Source organism: Bos grunniens, chromosome 5 (assembly GCF_055505025.1).
Source record: "Bos grunniens cultivar Pamir isolate PY7600 chromosome 5, Bosgru_T2T1.0, whole genome shotgun sequence".
In the NCBI taxonomy this organism is placed as follows: Eukaryota; Metazoa; Chordata; class Mammalia; order Artiodactyla; family Bovidae; genus Bos; species Bos grunniens.
Genome location: NC_141169.1, coordinates 60,447,124 through 60,464,605, shown reverse-complemented (window position 1 = coordinate 60,464,605; position 17,482 = coordinate 60,447,124). Strand labels below are relative to the sequence as shown.

Genomic DNA, 17,482 nt, shown 5'->3' with positions numbered 1-17,482 from the left:
TCATGGGGTTGCAAAGAATCGCACAGTGCAAATAAACTGAACTGAACTTACTGAGCAAGGCCCTGTGCACCAGATAGCCTTGTGGTTGGTCTACAGGTAGCTTTTCACTCTCATGGGACCACTAGTCTCCTCTTAATTGCTTATACCAAATATTTTTAAGTTTTGGAGTTCACTTAAGCTTGAATTGCCTACACATGTTTTTCTAAATAGAGTCAGTACAAGTGGAGAGAGCTGTGGAGGCCTCCACTATCATGGTACAACTTTCTTTCTAGGTAAAACCTGTGTTCATCTGTTCTGAAACAAGCAGGCACAGAGGTCCAGTTTGCTTAGAATGACACTCCTGCTTTAGGAGAAGGTTTCTGAGTGAGGTCACTAGCCTATGGTTTTCTGAACATAAAACTTCTGTCCTTTAAGAGAATGGGAGCAGCTGGAATTGGGGCTCAGTACTCTTGGCCTGGCATTCTTAGGGTAGAGCTTTTGAATGGGGGCTGGGTAGAGATCATCATATGTTTTAGCTACCCTTGCATTGAATAGACCTTCTTCAATGTGGAGCTGGTGGGGACAAGTAATGTTTGTAGCAATAACAATCAAGGGGACATTGTAGCCTTTGACTGTGACCCAAGGGCAGAGGGATCTCTATGTCCCTGCCTGTACTTGCCTGAGTGCACTTTCAGCTCTTCTGGGCCAAGAGAGGGAAAGGAAGGAGTGAGTCCTGGCTAAATGTCCGATTCTCAGTCTTCCTGAGATTTAATAGATTTTGTCATTAAATATTTTTTTGTTTGTTCTTTATTTTCAGATATTTCCCTGGTAGTCTCTTCAAATCAAACATATTTATTATGAGATCTCAGAATCTCAAGCTTCAAAAATCAGCAAAGATAAGGAAAACAAACTAAGCAAACACATATGAACACATATCAGCTGTATTCACAATATCTAAAAGCTGATCAAACATCAATTGCCCATTTATTTAAGACTGCATAAACAAAATTTGGTGTATATGTACAATGGAAAATAGAATATTACTCCTCAATAAAAGGAATGGGTTACTTATACATGACAAAATGAAGAAATCTGAAAATCATTTTATACAGTGAAGACGCCTGAGAGAAAAGATGACATGGTGTATGATTCTATTACATACCATCCAGATCACTGGTTATCTGGAGATGAGTTTGGAGGGAAGAATGGCCTGAAAAGAGGCCTAATCAACCATTTGGAAATGAAGGAAATATTCTGTATCTTGATGCAGTGGTGTTTTCATTGGCCACAAAACTCACAGAGTTGTTCACTTTAAATACATACTGTTTATTTCAAACCAATTATTCCTCAATAAAGTGTTTAAAAAAAAAGCTTTTTTTTTTTAAAGTTAAAAAAAAATCTTTAGATCCAAGAATTTATATTTTTGAGCAATGATTCAGAAACATCTTTTTTTTTTAAAAGGTTTCATCTTCACCTGAAGTATAGGAAGCTGCACAATAAAATAGAAAAGTTAGTTTTGCTTATTCATAATATTTATATACTTATTATTTTTCACTAACAATTTATTTAGATATTTCTTATATTAAAGTGGAATATTAAAAGGAGGCTAAAATTTTAATATAATTGTTGTTAGTGTAGCAGCAGCTGAGTCAGGATTAAATACCATGAACACTCCCATTTAGTAAAATTAGCTAGTTATGACTCTACAATCAGCTATAGTTAAAAATATAATGGGATGCCACGAGATGAGATTAAAGTAGTAATAATGTTTTAGATAAATGTGATCTTCAGTTTATTTAGGCATGTTTTACTAGCACTCTTTTGCTTGTAAAATACAGAATCTTTCATGCAACACGCTGAGTCCTATAATGGAACAAGCCTTCAAGAAATTTGTCATTCTTTTCAGTTTCACCTCACCTAAATCCCAGGCACATGTTCTTTGCTCACTGGACCTTAGTATTCTTTTATTAAACTGAGAAATAAGACTTTCTGTAAAGTCAAGACAATTGACTATCAAGCACATAGGCAAACCAGGATGAGAAAGCTCAGTCTGACCTGACTTTATTTTGTTAACTCTTAATGATTAAGTGTTATTACTCATACTTTTCTTCTCATTTTGTTAGGTGGTATTTCCCCAGTTAGAGATGCTCAAACATTAGAAGTCATTACTCACTTCTACCTTGTTTTAACTTTATCAACCATTAATTAATATTCAGTTTAGTTTATCTGTAATTTTCAAGGTATTCCCTCTCTCCACTGTCATTAGACAGTAATTATCTTCTTCTATGAATATTTATCTACCACAAGTTACAAATGTGATTTTTCTAAAATGTCGATTTGAACACAATGTATTCTTTGAAGAAAAATCCCTAGTGCTTCCCTGTGGTCTGCAGAAAGTAAGCCAACCTCCTTGTCTTCTTATATAGATGTGCACAATTTCCATGAATTTCCTTTTAAGTCTTAAATCTCACTCCCTCTCTTTTACATTAATATCAGGAATTAAATTTTTAGAAGTTTTACATATCATTATTTAATTGCCTTTGCCCAGAAACTTTTCTATTTCACCTTGGTCAAGTTCATTTATGTTTACAATGTACTTATGAAGTTTTCCTTGATCATTTATATCACTCATCTGTAGAAGCTGCTCTGTCTTTGTAATTTCTACCCTTATGGCTCAGCCGGTAAAGACTCTGCCTGCAATGGAGAAGACCTGGGTTCAATCCCTGGGTTGGGAAGATGCCCTGGAGAAGGGAGGGGCTACCCACTCCAGTATCCTGGCCTAGAGAATTCCATGGACTGCCCATACAGTTGCAAAGAATCGGACACAACTGAGGAACTTTCACTCACTTTATTTAATGGATTTACCATTTGACATGTTATTAATAGCTCTCTATTTAGCTATTTTTTCCATCAATTAGTGTGAGCTCAAGTACAGAAATCACTTAAAATTGGGAATTTTTATAGGGCATAGAGTATATAAAAATTCAATAAGTATTAATTTGATGAATGAATTCTCACTAAGGCATATATAACACAATATGAATTATCTTTACTCTTGTTTATTTTTATTAAAACTTCCTTGTGCAAAGGTACAATTTTAAAAAACAATTTATCAGTTTAGTAGATATTCAAATGAAGGGGAGAAATAATAATGCTTCAGCCAGAGAAACCATGAGATAAATGTGCCACTCATTTAGCCTCTGGACAATTAAGAGTTACTTACATTTCACACTTGAGACTGTGTACTGCAGAGTATCTGATTCTCTCACTAGACATTCACAAAGATTTCTTTAGTAAATCCAGTATTTTGTTCTGTCTTTCTTAATACATCAGATTGTGTTACCTCTACCAAATATATATATATATATATATAATATATGGTAGTGACTCAAGATAAACAATACATCCCAAACAACAGCCTCAAAGAGTCAGAAGTTGGAATATATATGTCCTAAAAACAAATGACATGGAAACCATTATCATTATCCAAAAGGAAGTACAGAGAAAGTCATTCCATTTTAAAATCAACAGCCAGACAAAATAGAGTCCGTCTTCCTGATGTATGTATTCTGATTAGGTCCAAATACATCTTCAAAAGTATATATTCTTCATATATGGGATTCAAACAAATAAAGTTTCTTAAGATTTGAATTAGTCCTTCTCTAAATTATTATAAAGCTCAGCACTTTTAAGAATATTACATTTACTTAATTCTATTTTCAGTTAATATAGAATTAAATAAAAATAGGTTTTCCCCCCAGAATCTTCCTAAGAGTTTCTTTGACATCTTGGTTTCTGAGAGAGTAAATCAAAGGATTCAACATGGGAGTAACCGGGGTGTAACCCAAGGAGGCCACTTTACTCAGCTCAGGAAATCTGTCAGGGATGACATACATAAAGATGATGGCACCATACAATACACTCACGACTCCCAGGTGAGAGCTGCAAGTGGAGAAGACTTTCTTTCGCCCCTCAGCGGAGTGTATTTTTAGAACTGTGGATAAAATATATATATATAAGACACAATAATGACAATTATGGTAGGCAAAATGATAATGGTGCGTAGGAAAAAGGATACCATATTAGGAATGTAGAGATCAGAACAAGAAATCCTCAGAAGTGGACGCTCATCACAGTAAAAATGGTCAATGTTCCGAGAAGCACAAAAGGATAAAGTAAATGTCATGATGGTCTCAATAACTGAGCTGATACAGCCAAAAAAAAAGGAACCAGCCACAAACTGAACACAGAGATGTGCTGAAATCTGGACAGAGTAGAGGAGTGGGTTGCAGATGGCAATGAAGCGGTCATAAGCCATGACTGCCAGGAGAAACCCCTCGGTCACAATGAAGAGGTCAAAGAGAAACAGCTGGGTCACACCGCCTGCAAAGGAGATGGACTTGCTCTCAGACCAGAAGTTGCTCATAGCCTTGGGTGCAATAACAGATGAATAGAAGAGATCAACAAAGGATAGGTTGCCTAGGACGAAATACATTGGTGTGTTCACCTGGGGATCAGTCATAATAATGACCATCATGCCAATATTTCCTAGAAAGATCATGGCATAGACAAGCAGAAAAAGCAGGAAGAGGAGAATATGGAACTATGGGCGGACCCTGAAGCCTACAAAAATGAACTCAGTCACTTCTGCGTGGTTGCTTGTTTCCCTGTCATCCATGGCAGAAATCTGCTGAGAAGCACAAGGCAAAATAAATGAAACTGTGGCTTTGACTCTAGTGCTATTAATACCTTCTTAAATGCAGAATTAAATTATTTACTGCTTAATAAGATATTGCATACAAAACAATTTTAATGTCAGGAAGATGCAAAAATTTGAAGTAGATGTCATTAGGTTTCTTAAACTGTTATTCTATTAAGCAGTGAAAGATATCCTTTGGTTATTTTATTTAAATCATAATTGGCAGGGGTTTCTGCAAGAAATTAGCCTATTTTATTGCCTAAAATCACTCACATTCTAAATTTCTATTCTTAAAATGTTTAAACCTAGAGGCGTTTTTCATCTAAAATTGTAGTATGCACATTATCTAAAATAGAAGTATCTCATGTAATCTATGCTACTGCTGCTAAGTCGCTTCAGTCGTGTCCGACTCTGTGAGATCCCATAGACGGCCTCCTGCCAGGCTTCCCCATCCATGGGATTCTCCAGGCAAGAACACTGGAGTGGGTTGCCATTTCCTTGTCCAATGTAATCTATATGATAGTGTTTACAACCCTCATGAAAACGAAGTTAGTGTTTGATTCATTACATGACAGTAGTAAATAAATTGAAAATATTTTTACCTTATTTTAGCTCAATATATTTCATTTTCCTTATTTATGTAGGCCATCTTTGAAAATAGAATAAAATAGACATTATTGGCATAATTGAAAACATCCAAAATTCACTAAGTGAAGATAAAGTTCTCTAATGGAATTTTCAAATATTTTCCTTTTCTCAGGTCAAAGCCATTCTCCCAATATATACATTTTTATTGCCTCATTATAAATATTTCATTCCCATTAACACTCATTTAACAAATATCACAGTCATTTAAACTTCTTTTTGAGGCAGAGAAAGAAGGTAGTGAATATTCCAATCCTTACACTGCAGTGAATGACTTTCTACCAAGGCTCCATCAATTCAAGACATCTCACTGTTTAGATAATACAAGTAAACTTCACTGATATACATAAATGGAAATCCCTTTCCTGAATTCTGTTACACCTTAGGTGTTTTAAGATAAATATACTTGGGTAACCATGGATATTTAAAGACCATAGTAACTTGCATCGTCCAGAGTCCATGATCATGAACTTGAGTATGGGTAGTGGTGTTTATGATGGTGTTAGTTATTTAAAGCCTGTGAAACCTTCCTCAGGATATTTCAGCATTGAATTTTTGCTCATCTTCTGTGATGGATTCCATTGGGAGAGGAGTAATCGTAATGTCAATTATGGTGCCATAAGTGAAGACTCTTGGGCTGTTGTCCATGAGGACTGAAGTAACCTTAGGTACAAACAAATAGTCTAATAATAGTCAAAAACAAGGGGAAAAGAGAAAAATTCACTTGAAATTATTACCTATATATCTTGATATAGCTATGTTTCAGGATATGACAAATGCCGTCTAAATCACAAATTCAAAGACAGATTATGGTTGCTAATGTTGTTCTCCTATATTTAAATACCAAACAGTTAAAAAATATACTGAAGGGAAAGATAACATTCATACAAGTAACTTTATATCTTTAGCAAAAATGCTTATGAGATTAGGATCTCTATTTAAAAATTCCTTAAAAACTGCAGTGTGACTGAAAGACTACATTAACATCAGAGACATACTACTCTATTTAGTAAGCCCAACTTGATAAGAATGTAATTTTTCTAAAATATTTTTATCAGATAATTTTAATATTATTTTTTAAAAACCAGTTTTTAAATTAAAAATTATGTTGTATACCTGTGGTGGATTCGTTTTGATGTTTGGCAGAACTGATACGATTATGTGGAGTTTAAAAATAAAATAAAATTTAATTTAAAAAAAAAAAATTATGTTTAGAATTCATCTGTGTTTTTAAAGTGTATAGATAGCAAAAATGATGTGGGACCAGACCTTCTCTTTTATTATAATTCAGTATTAGTAAAAGCTTAATCAGTTTAGGAAGAGAAGGTTGATTGGATATTTTAAATGGAAAATATTAAATAAGGTTAGTTAGTTATATTAAACTGAGAAACAAGAGTTTCTGCAAAGTCAAGACAGTTGACCTTGGAACACATAGGCAAAAGCAGAATTTGAAAGCTCAATCTGAGTTCTGAGAATATTTTCTTAACTTTTAATGGTTGAAGTGAATTGAAATGAAGTGTAGTGAAGTCGCTCAGTCATGTCTTTCTCTTTGCAACCCCATGGACTGTAGCCCACCAGGCTCCTCTGTCCATGGGAATCTTCAGGCAATAGAACTGGAGTGGATTGCCATTTCCTTCTCCAAACTCTTAATGGTTAAATATTATTAATCCTAATTTCTTCTTTATCTTATGAGGCCGCATTTTCCCAGTGAGAGATTCTTAAACATTGAAATAATTTTCACTTCCACGAGACCTCATTTTATTAACCACCCCAATATTCAACTTAGTTTATCCATGGTTTTAAAGATATTCCCTCTCTTCACTGTCTCATGTAAGACTGCTGTCATTAAAACAATCATAACCTCTCATTTGGATAATCAGAGGCTTTTTGTGATTCTCTTCTTCCATGAATATTTAGCTACAGAAAGTTAAAATGCAATTTTTCTAAAATACAAGTTTGAACACAATATATCCTTTTAAAAATCCACAGTGCTTCCTGCTGCCTGCAGAATAAAAGAAATTTTCCTTGTCTTGTTATATAGGTTTGTATGAGTTCCATGAATTGCCTTCTAGGTTTCTCTTACTCCCTCTCTTGTGCATTTAAATCAAGACCTAAATTTCAGGAAACTTTGAAATTTTCCTTGATCATTTAGATGACTCATCTTTAAAGACTGCACTCTATACATATTTCTATATTTGCTTTTATGACTGGGTTTAACATATGGCATGTTAGCTCTCTAGTCAGATATTTTCCCCTCAATTACTGTGACCTCAAGTAGAGAAATTACTTATGCCTAGGAATTTTTATAGGGCAAAGAGTACATCAAAATTCAATAAATATTGGATTGATAAAAGAATTCTCACTAAGGCACATATAACAGAATACTAAATTTACTCATTTATTTTATCACAGTTTTCTTGTAAGAAGGAGGACATCCAAAAATAATTTATCAGATTAATCAATATTCAAATGATGTGGAGATATAATAACATGTCAGAGAAACCATGAAATAAATTCATTAGCCTCTGGGCAATTAAGAGTTACTTACATGTCATCCCTCAGACTGTGCACTGCAGAGAGATTCTCTCACAAATAGTTCACAAAGATTTCTTCAGTAAATATAATATTTCATTTGCTTATTACGTTACCTTGTGCTACCTCTACCAAGTAAATTTACATCCACATAAAACATGTTACTAATGCAAGAAAATTGAAGATGAAGCATAGAGAAAGTCATTCCAGTCTTGAATCAAAACAGGCAAACCATAGTCCATGTACTTTTTAGCTGTAAGTACATGGAATTCTAATAAATGAAAACTTTATGATTAAATATTTCTAAGATCAATGGGTACAACTTTTTAGTCAGTTGCTTCCCCAAGTTGTTATAATTCCCAGGACTTTCATTTACATCACTGTAAAAGTAGAATTAAGTATCTTTTCTCTAGGCTCTTTCTCAGAGCTTCTTTGACATCTTTGTTCCTCAGAGAATAAATCAAAGGGTTCAACATAGGAGTGACTAGGGTGTAACATAAGGAAGCCACTTTACTGAGCTCAGGAAATGTATCAGGAGTGAGATACATAAAAAATACAGCACCATACAGTACACTCACGACTCCTAGGTGAGAGGTGCAAGTGGAGAAGGCTTTCTTTCGCCCCTCAGTGGAGCGTATTTTTAGAACTGTGGATACAATATATATATATGACACAATAATGATAATTATGGTAGGCAAAATGATAATGCTGCATAAGAAAAAAGAAATCAACTTATGAACATAGAGATTAGAGCAAGAAATCTTCTGAAGTGGACGGTCATCACAGTAAAAATGGTCAATGGTTCGAGATGCACAAAAGGATAAAGTAAATGTCATGCTGGTTTGAAGAACTGAGCTGATGCAGCCAAAAAAATAGGAACCAGCCAACAACTGAACACAGAGATGTGTTGACATCTGGACAGAGTAGAGGAGTGGGTTGCAGATGGCAATGAAGCGGTCATAAGCCATGACTGCTAGGAGAAATCCTTCAGTCACAATGAAGAGAGCAAAGAGAAAGAACTGGCTAATACAGCCTGCAAATGAGATGGACTTGCTCTCAGACCAGAAGTTGCTCATAGCCTTGGGTGCAATAACAGAAGAATAGAAGACATCAATGAAGGAGAGGTTGCCTAGGAAGAAATACATTGGTGTGTTCAGCCTGGGGTCAGTCATAATAATGACCATCATGCCAACATTTCCTAGAAGGATCATGGTGTAGATAAGCAGAAATAGCAGGAAGAGGAGAATGTGAAGTTCTGGGTGGACCCTGAAGCCGGCAAGAATGAAGTCAGTCGCTTCTGAGTAGTTGCTTGTTCCCCTGTCACCCATGGCAGACAACTGCTGAGAGGCAGAAGGCAAAAGAAATGAAACTGCGACTTTGAGTCATCAATTCATCAATACACTCTTATATGTAGCTATACATTATTTACCTCTTAATGAAAAAGGTATACAAAACAATTTTAACGTCAATAAAATGCATGAATTTGGATTTAGATATTACTAAACTTCAGGAATTGTTATTCTATTAGACAATGAAAGAAGTTATATGCTTATTTTATTTAAATCATACATTGGCAAGGATTTCTGCAAGAAATTAGCATATTTTATTGTCTAAGATTACTCACATTCTGAATTTCTATTCTTGCTATATTTATTGTTAAAAAGTATCTTATCCAAATTAGGAGTATTACATCTTATCTAAAATAAGCATATTGCATGGAATCTCTATGGTAGTGTTTATAGCCATTATGATAGCTAAGTCAGTATTTGTGTCATTACATGACAGTATTAAAAATATTTGAAATATTTTTACTTTATTTTACCTCAATATATTTAGTTTCCATTGTTACTGGAGCCATCTTTGAAAACAATGTGATTAGACAATATTGGTATGTTAAATAAAATCAAAAATCACTGAGTAGATAAAGTTCTCTAACTCTACTTCTAAACATACTTTACTTTTCTCATATCAAAGTCATTCCCCCAAATACATGAATTTAATTGCTTCATTACAAATGTTGAACTTGCATTAATAGTCATTAAATTTTAAAAAATGTAATTACTTGGCCCTCTCTTTAAAGCAAAGAGAGAAGCTGGTGAATATTCCAATCCTTATACCGCAATGAACAACTTTCTACAAAGGCTGCATCAATTCAAGAGTCTCACCCTTTAGACAGAGAAAGTAAACTTCAGTGATATATGTAAAGAAAATCCCTTTCCTAAATTCTAGTATACCTGATATGTCTTAAAGTAAGGATAACTGGATAACTATGGATATTTAAAGATCATAGCAACCTTGTGTCACCCAGAGTCTGTGATCATGAGCTAGTGAATCAAAAGTGGTGTTTTAGTGGCCTCAGTTGTTTTTAAATCTCTGATACCTTTTTCAAGAGTATTTTAGCATTAAGCTTTTACTCATCCTCTATGATGGATTCCACTGGGAGAGGAGTAATCGTGAAGTCAATTATGGAGACATAAGTGTAGACTCCAGGGCTGTCGTCCATAAGGACTGAAATAACCTCAGGAACAGTTTAATAATAGTCCAAATACAAGGAACTTTTCCTTCTATAGTTGTGTATATCCTTTGGGAAATATTTCTGGACTTTATTTTCTTTACTGACAAAGAAAAACTTTATGGTATAATCTCAACATACATATCGGTAAGCATAGAAAAGAGATTTAAAAGTTTGCATATGAGGAAAGTTTTAGATAAGTAAATATTTTAAGTTATGTAGTAAATTATAGTTATGATTTCAAAAATAAAAAATCCCACTTCAATTTGTAATTATCTATGCTTCTTAATGTAGGTATAATTCATGATAAGACAAATGCCCACTAAATCACAAATTCAAAGTGAGATAATGGGTGATAATTCTATGTATTCCTTTATTTAAATACAAAACAGTTAGAGGTTATTTTGGAAGATATGATAGTATTTAACACATTTAAAGAAATCCTTTGTAAAAACAGTTTAAGATCAGGATCTATATTTGAAAATTCTTTCAAAACTACACAGTGACTGAAAGACTACATTAAAGTCGCAGTCTTTGCTACTTAACAAGCCTAATTTTCTAAGAATGCCATTTTTACTAAATATGTTTGTAATTCAATTTTATTTTTAGAAAATAACTGTCTAAAGTAAAAAAATAATTTTTAGATTTTATCTGGGTTTTATAAGTGTATAGACAGCAAAATGATGTGGGAACCAGTCTTCTTTTTATTGTAATACAGTATTAGTAAAAGTTTAACCAGTAGAGGAAGAGAAAGCTGTTTAGATATTTTAAAAAGGAGAATACTAATTAAGGTTAGTTAAGGCCTGTTGACAATCATATGTCTTTGTGAAAAATGGATACTCAGATCCTGTGCTTGCTTTTAATCAGATTGCTTTTTGGTTCTTTTTTGTTTGTTTGGTTACTTTTGTTTTTGAAGTTGAGTTGTATGTGGTATTTTTTGGCATATTTTGAATATTAACCTCTTATAAGATATATTGTTTGCAAATATTTTCTCCTATGCAGTTGGCTGCCTTTTCATTTTCTTCAAAGATTCCTTCATCTGCAAAGGTTTTCGGTTGATGTAGTCCCATTTGTTTATTTTTGCTTCTGTTTCCCTTGACAGAAGAAACAGATCCTTCCTCCTTAAAATATACACATTACTGAGACTGATGTCAAAGAGGTTACTGCCTGTGTTTTCCTCTAAGAGTTTTGTGGTTTCAGAGCTTACATTTACATTTTTATCCATTTTGAGTTTACTTTTGTACATGGTATGAGAAAGTACACCAGTTTGATTCTTTTGCATATATCTATCTAGGTTTCTCAGCACCATATATTGAAGAGCCTGTCTTTCCCCATTGTGTATTCTTCCTCCTTTATTGTAGATTAATTGATGTATGAATCTGGACATATTTCTGGACTCTCTATTCTGTTCCACTGATCTATGTGTATATTTTTGTGACAGTACTATACTGTTGTGATTACTTAGCATTGTAGTATAATTTGAAATAAAGAAACACAATAATTTCAGTTTTGCCCATGTTTCACAAGAATGTTTCAGCTATATGGATCTTTTGTGTTTCCATACAAATTTTAGAATTACTTGTTGCAGTTCTGCCCAAATATGCCATTGGCATTTTAATAGAGATTAGATTGAATCTGTAGATTGCATTGTGTAGTATTGTCATTTTAATAATATTAATTCTTCCAATCCATGAGTATGGCATATTTTTCCATTTGTTTGCGATGTCTTCAATTTCTTTGATCAGCATCTAGTTTTCCAAGTTCAGATCTTTTACCTCTTTAATGAGACTTAAGTGTAGGTACTTTATTTTCTGATGCAATTGTAAATTTAATTTTTATTAATTTCTTTTTCTGGTAGTTCACGGTTAGTATATAGAAACACTATGCTACACAGATTTCTGCATATAATTTTTTTATCGTGCAACTTTATTGATTCATATATTATTTCTAATAGATTTTTGATGGCATCTTTATGATTTTCTCTATATAGTATATTCTTTTGTAAACATTGACAGTTTTCTTTCTTTCTTTCCAATTCAGATTCTTTTTCTTTTCTTTTGTTTTATCATCCTCGTCTAATTCTAATTTTAGAGGAAGCATTTTCAGCTTTTCAATGTTAGGTATGAGGTTGGATGGGGACTTGTAATATATGACCTTTATTATGTTGAGATATAGTCCTTCTAGACCCTTATTGTTGATCATTTTAGTCATAATGGATGTTAAATCTTGTTAAAAGCTTTTATGCATCTACTGAGATGATCATATAGATTTTATTTTTAATTAGCTAGGAGGTGATGACATTGACTGAATTGTTGGTACTGACACATACTTGCATGCTGTGGGTATATCCCACTTGAAGATGGTGTATGATACTTTTAACATATTGTTCAAAAATTTTTTGTTAATATCTTGTTGAGGACTTTGCATTTATGTTAAACATGATGCTGGCCTTTTGTTTGGTTGTGGTGTCCTGTCTGGTTTTGTCATCAGGGTGATGTTGGCCTCATAGAATGAGTTTGAAAGCTGTTCCTTCCTCTTCAATTTTTGTTTGCTTTTTGAATATAAATTTATTTATTTTAATTGGAGGCTAATTACTTTACAATATTGTAGTGGTTTTTGCAATACATTGACATGAATCAGCCATGGGTGTACATATGCTCCCCATCCTGAACCCCCCTTCCACATCTCTCCCCATCCCATCCCTCTGACTCATCCCAGTGAACCAGCCCCGAGCATCCTGTCTCATGCATTGAACCTGGACTGGCGATTCATTTCATATATGATAAATATACATGTTTCGATGCCATTCTCCTGAATCATCCCACCCTCTCCCTCTCCCACAGAATCCAAAAGACTGTTCTATACATTTGTGTCTGTTTTTGCTGTCTTGCACACAGGGTTATTGTTACCATATTTCTAAATTCCATGTATATCCATTAGTATATTCTACTGGTGTTTTTCTTCTGGCTTACTTCACTCTGTATAATTGGCTCCAGTTTCATCCACCTCGTTAGAACTGATTCAAAGGTATTCTTTTTAATGGCTGAGTAATACTCCATTTGTGTACCACAGCTTTCTTATCCATTCGTCTGCTGATGGACATCTAGACTGCTTCCATGTCTTGGCTATTATAAACAGTGCTGTGATGAACACTGGGGTACACGTGTCTCTTTCAATTCTGGTTTCCTCAGTGTGCATGCCCAGTAGTGGGATTGCTGGGTCATATGGCAGTTGTATTTTCCAGTTTTTTAAGGAATCTTCACACTGTAAATTTTTGGAATAGTTTGAGAAGGATAGGTGTTAACTCTCCTTGAAATGTTTGGTAGTATTCACCTGTGAAGCTGTTTCTTTCTTGGAATTCTGTTTTTTACTGGCAATCAGTCTGTCACATTTTCTTTCTTCTTGATTCAGTCTTAGATTATACATTTCTAGGAATCTGTCCTTTTCATTTAAATTGTCCATTTTAATGGCATACAGTTTTTCTTAGTAATGTTTTATAATTTGTGTTTCTGTGGTGTTGGTTGTAACTTCACTTTTATTTATGATTTTATAGATTTGGGTTCTCTCTCTTTTTTTCTGGTGAGTCTAGCTAAAAGCTTATCAATTTTGTTATCTTTTAAAATATCAGATATTTGCTTCATTAGTCTTTTCCATTTTTTATGCTCTATTTATTTCTTCTATGACCATTGTTCTTTCTTACTACCCACTTTGTAGTCTGATTGTTTTAATTTATTCTTTTTTCAAGTTCTTTTATGTATAAGATTGTTTATTTGAGATTTTTCTTCTTTCCAGAGGTAGAATTATACCAGTATAATCTTCTCTCTTAGAACTTCTTTTGCTGCTTCCTACAATTTGGATCATTGTTTTTCATTTTCCAATTGTCTCCAGTTATTTTGATTTCTTCATTGATTTCTGCAATGACCCATCATTTATTTTAGGGCAAATTATTTCATCTCCACATGATTTTGTCTCTGAAGGTTTTCTGCAGCTATTTTATTATACTTGATTTCTAGTCTTATATCTCTGTGGTCTGAAAAGATGTTTATTATGATTTCAGTCTTCCTAAATTTACTGAGACTTGCTTTGTGGCCTAGCATGTGATTTATCCTGAAGAATTTTCTGTGTCCACTTGAAAAGAGTGTATATTCTGCAGTTTTTGGATGAAATTTCTGCATATGTTATGTTTAATATGTTGAGATATAGTCCCTCTAGACTCTCATTGTTCAGCATTTTTATCATTAATAGATGTTTAATCTTGCAAAAGTTTTTGTGCATCTATTGAGATGATCAGATAACATTTATTTTCAATTAGTTAAGAGGTGACCACACTGACTGAATTGTTGATATTTATATGTCCTTGCATTGTGGGGTTAAAGACTACTTGAAGATGGTATATATAGGTTACTATATATAGGAAGACGACATATATATATATATATATATATATATATATATATATTTAAAACAACATTTATCTGTCTGACTTTCCAGATGGCTCAAGGTAAAGAATCTGCCTGCTAATGCAGGAGACACAGGGGACATCAGTTCAATCTTTGAGCCAGGAAGATCCCCTGGAGGAGGAAATGGAATCTCACTCCAGTATTCCTGCCTGGAAAATCCTATGGACAGAGGAGCCTGGTAGGCTACAGTCCATGGGGTTACAAAGAGTCAGACAAAATTTAGCAACTCAGCATTATCTACCTATCATTCTTTCTTTCTATACATATGCTTAACTGGATGATCTCTTAAGTTTGAATGTGCATGTATGTGTGCTCAGCGCTCAGTTGTGTTCAAGTCTTTGCCACCCAAGGGCTGTAGCTCACAAGGTTCCTCTGTCCATGGAATTTTCCAGACAAGAATTCTGGAGTATGTTGCTTTTTCCCACTCTAGGGGATATTCCCAGCTCAGGGATTGAACCCATATCTCCATATGTTCTGCATTGGTAGGTGGAATCTTTTGCATTCTAGCAGCCTTACATTTTAAATCCATGTCCTACGTATAATGGTTTTGACACCATATTTTATATCTTTTTGCTTTGGCTATCCTTATCACATATTGTGAGTATAAAATATTTTACTACTTTTGTCTTTTGACCTTCTTATAACTTTATAAATGGTTGATAAACTACTTTATATTTTTTTTTACCAATGATATTTCTCATTCATAAGTTTCCCATTTTTTGTTGTGTTTTTTTTTTTTTATCTGCTTACAGTTCCTTTACCATTGCTTATAAAGCCAGTATAATGATTCTTAACCATTTTAGCTTTTATTTGTCTGGAAAAAATCTTTATCTCTTCTTCAAATCTGAATAATTACATTGCTGGGTAGAGTATTCTTAGTTGCAGGTTTTTCCTTTTATCACTTTGAATGCATCATGCCCATGCTACTCATTTCTGGCCTGCCTGCTGCTGCTGTTGCTAAGTCACTCAGTCGTGTCCGACTCTGTGTGAGCCCAGAGATGGCAGCCCACCAGGCTCCGCCATCCCTGGGATTCTCCAGGCAAGAACACTGGAGTGGGTCGCCATTTCCTTCTCCATCTGGCCTGCCTATTTTCTACTAAAAAGTCACCTGATAGTCTTATACAAATTTCTTTGAATGTAACTATTTGTTGTTATCTTGCTGCTTTTAAGATTCTCTCATTATTTTTAATAGTTGATAATTTAATGTTAATGTGTCTTGTTGTGGATCTATGAATTAATCTAACATGAATTTCTATACTTCCTGGACCTAGGGGTCTTTTTCCTTCATGGGGTAGGGATGTTTTCAGCTATTATTTCTTCATATAATTTTTCTCTCCATTTATCTCTTTTCCTTTTGTGATCCCTATAGTGTGAATGTTGGCATACTTGATGTCATCCCCAGAGTCTCTTAGATTATTATAATTAAAAAATTCTGTTCTATTTTAAGTTCATCATGTGTAATTACCAATTACCTGTCTTTCAGAGCACTGATCCATTCCTCTGATCTAATCTACTGATAATTCCTTCTGGTGTGGATTTTATTTCAGCTATTGTATTCTTCAGCTCTGTTTGATTTTTATTTATAGTTTCTAACTTTGCTGAAATCCTTATTGTGTTCATTCATTTTCTTTCTGAGTTCCATGAGCACTTTTAGATCATTACCTTCAACTCTCTATCGAGTAGATTGATTATCTCCTCTCCGTTTAGTTCTTTTTCTGAGACTTTGTCTTATTTCATCATCTGGAATCTATTTCTCTGTCTCCTTATTTTGCCCAGTTCTCTATGTATTTTCCTATGTACATCAGTTATAGTTTTCAATCTTGGATAAGTGACTTTGTGTAGGAAACATCCAATGAGGTCCAGAAGCATTCTCTCATTTGGTCATCAGAGGTATAAGCCCAGTGCTGCCCTCATATGGGAAGCATGTACCCTTCTGTAATGGTTAGTTAGTATATTAGGCATGCTGGCAGGTGGGGTTGGACCTCAGCTGAGTTGGCTATGTGGCTATGCGTTGTACATTTGCTTTGAATCCACTGGATGGTAAGGGATCCCATCCTCATGATTGGTTGAGTAGCCAGGGGTGGTGGGTAGTGCTGCTACTGGCCCACTGGAGAGTAGGGCCAGGTCCTCATGCAGCTGTCTGCTTAGCCAAGGGGTAGTCAGGCTGGTGTTGGCCTCCTGGGGGTGGCGATGGGTCCCTGATTTGCTGTCTGCACAGCTCAATGGAGTTTGGGTTGGAACTAACCTGCTGGAACTGATCATGGGTGGGTATGTCCTCCAGTACTGATAGGTTTAAGTTTCCAAAATGACACTTGGTAGGCTGATGTCATCACAGTAGAAAGAGCTCCTCAAAATGGCTACTTCCAAATGACTACTTCCAGTGTTCCCTTTCCAAGGGGAGTCTCAGTTGCTTTCACCTATCCAGGAGGCTCTCCAAGATGATCAGGTGGGTCTGACCCTTGCTTCTTTCAAATTACTGCTTGTGTACTGGGACTTAGAGTGTGTGACATTTTGTATTCATGGTTAAAGAGTGATGTTTCTGCTTCCTATAGCCTTCCAGCTTTTCCAAAGAGAAAGCTTGAAGGCTGTCAAAACTAGATTTTCTGAGGGCTTTTCTTCCCTGTGCAGGCCCTCCTGCACTCGGAAGCCTAATGT

The 17,482-nt window shown here is 34.6% G+C and overlaps 1 protein-coding gene and 1 pseudogene across 1 annotated transcript; both read right to left on the bottom strand.

The window, feature by feature from the left end:
• Positions 1–3,713: 3,713 nt before the first annotated feature.
• LOC147372217 (olfactory receptor 9K2-like) lies at positions 3,714–4,657 on the bottom strand (annotated as a pseudogene).
• Positions 4,658–8,232: 3,575 nt separating this feature from the next.
• LOC147372216 (olfactory receptor 9K2-like) lies at positions 8,233–9,183 on the bottom strand. Its single transcript, XM_086404332.1, has one exon. The coding sequence runs from the start codon at positions 9,181–9,183 to the stop codon at positions 8,233–8,235; it is 951 nt and encodes a 316-aa protein (XP_086260458.1).
• Positions 9,184–17,482: the final 8,299 nt, after the last annotated feature.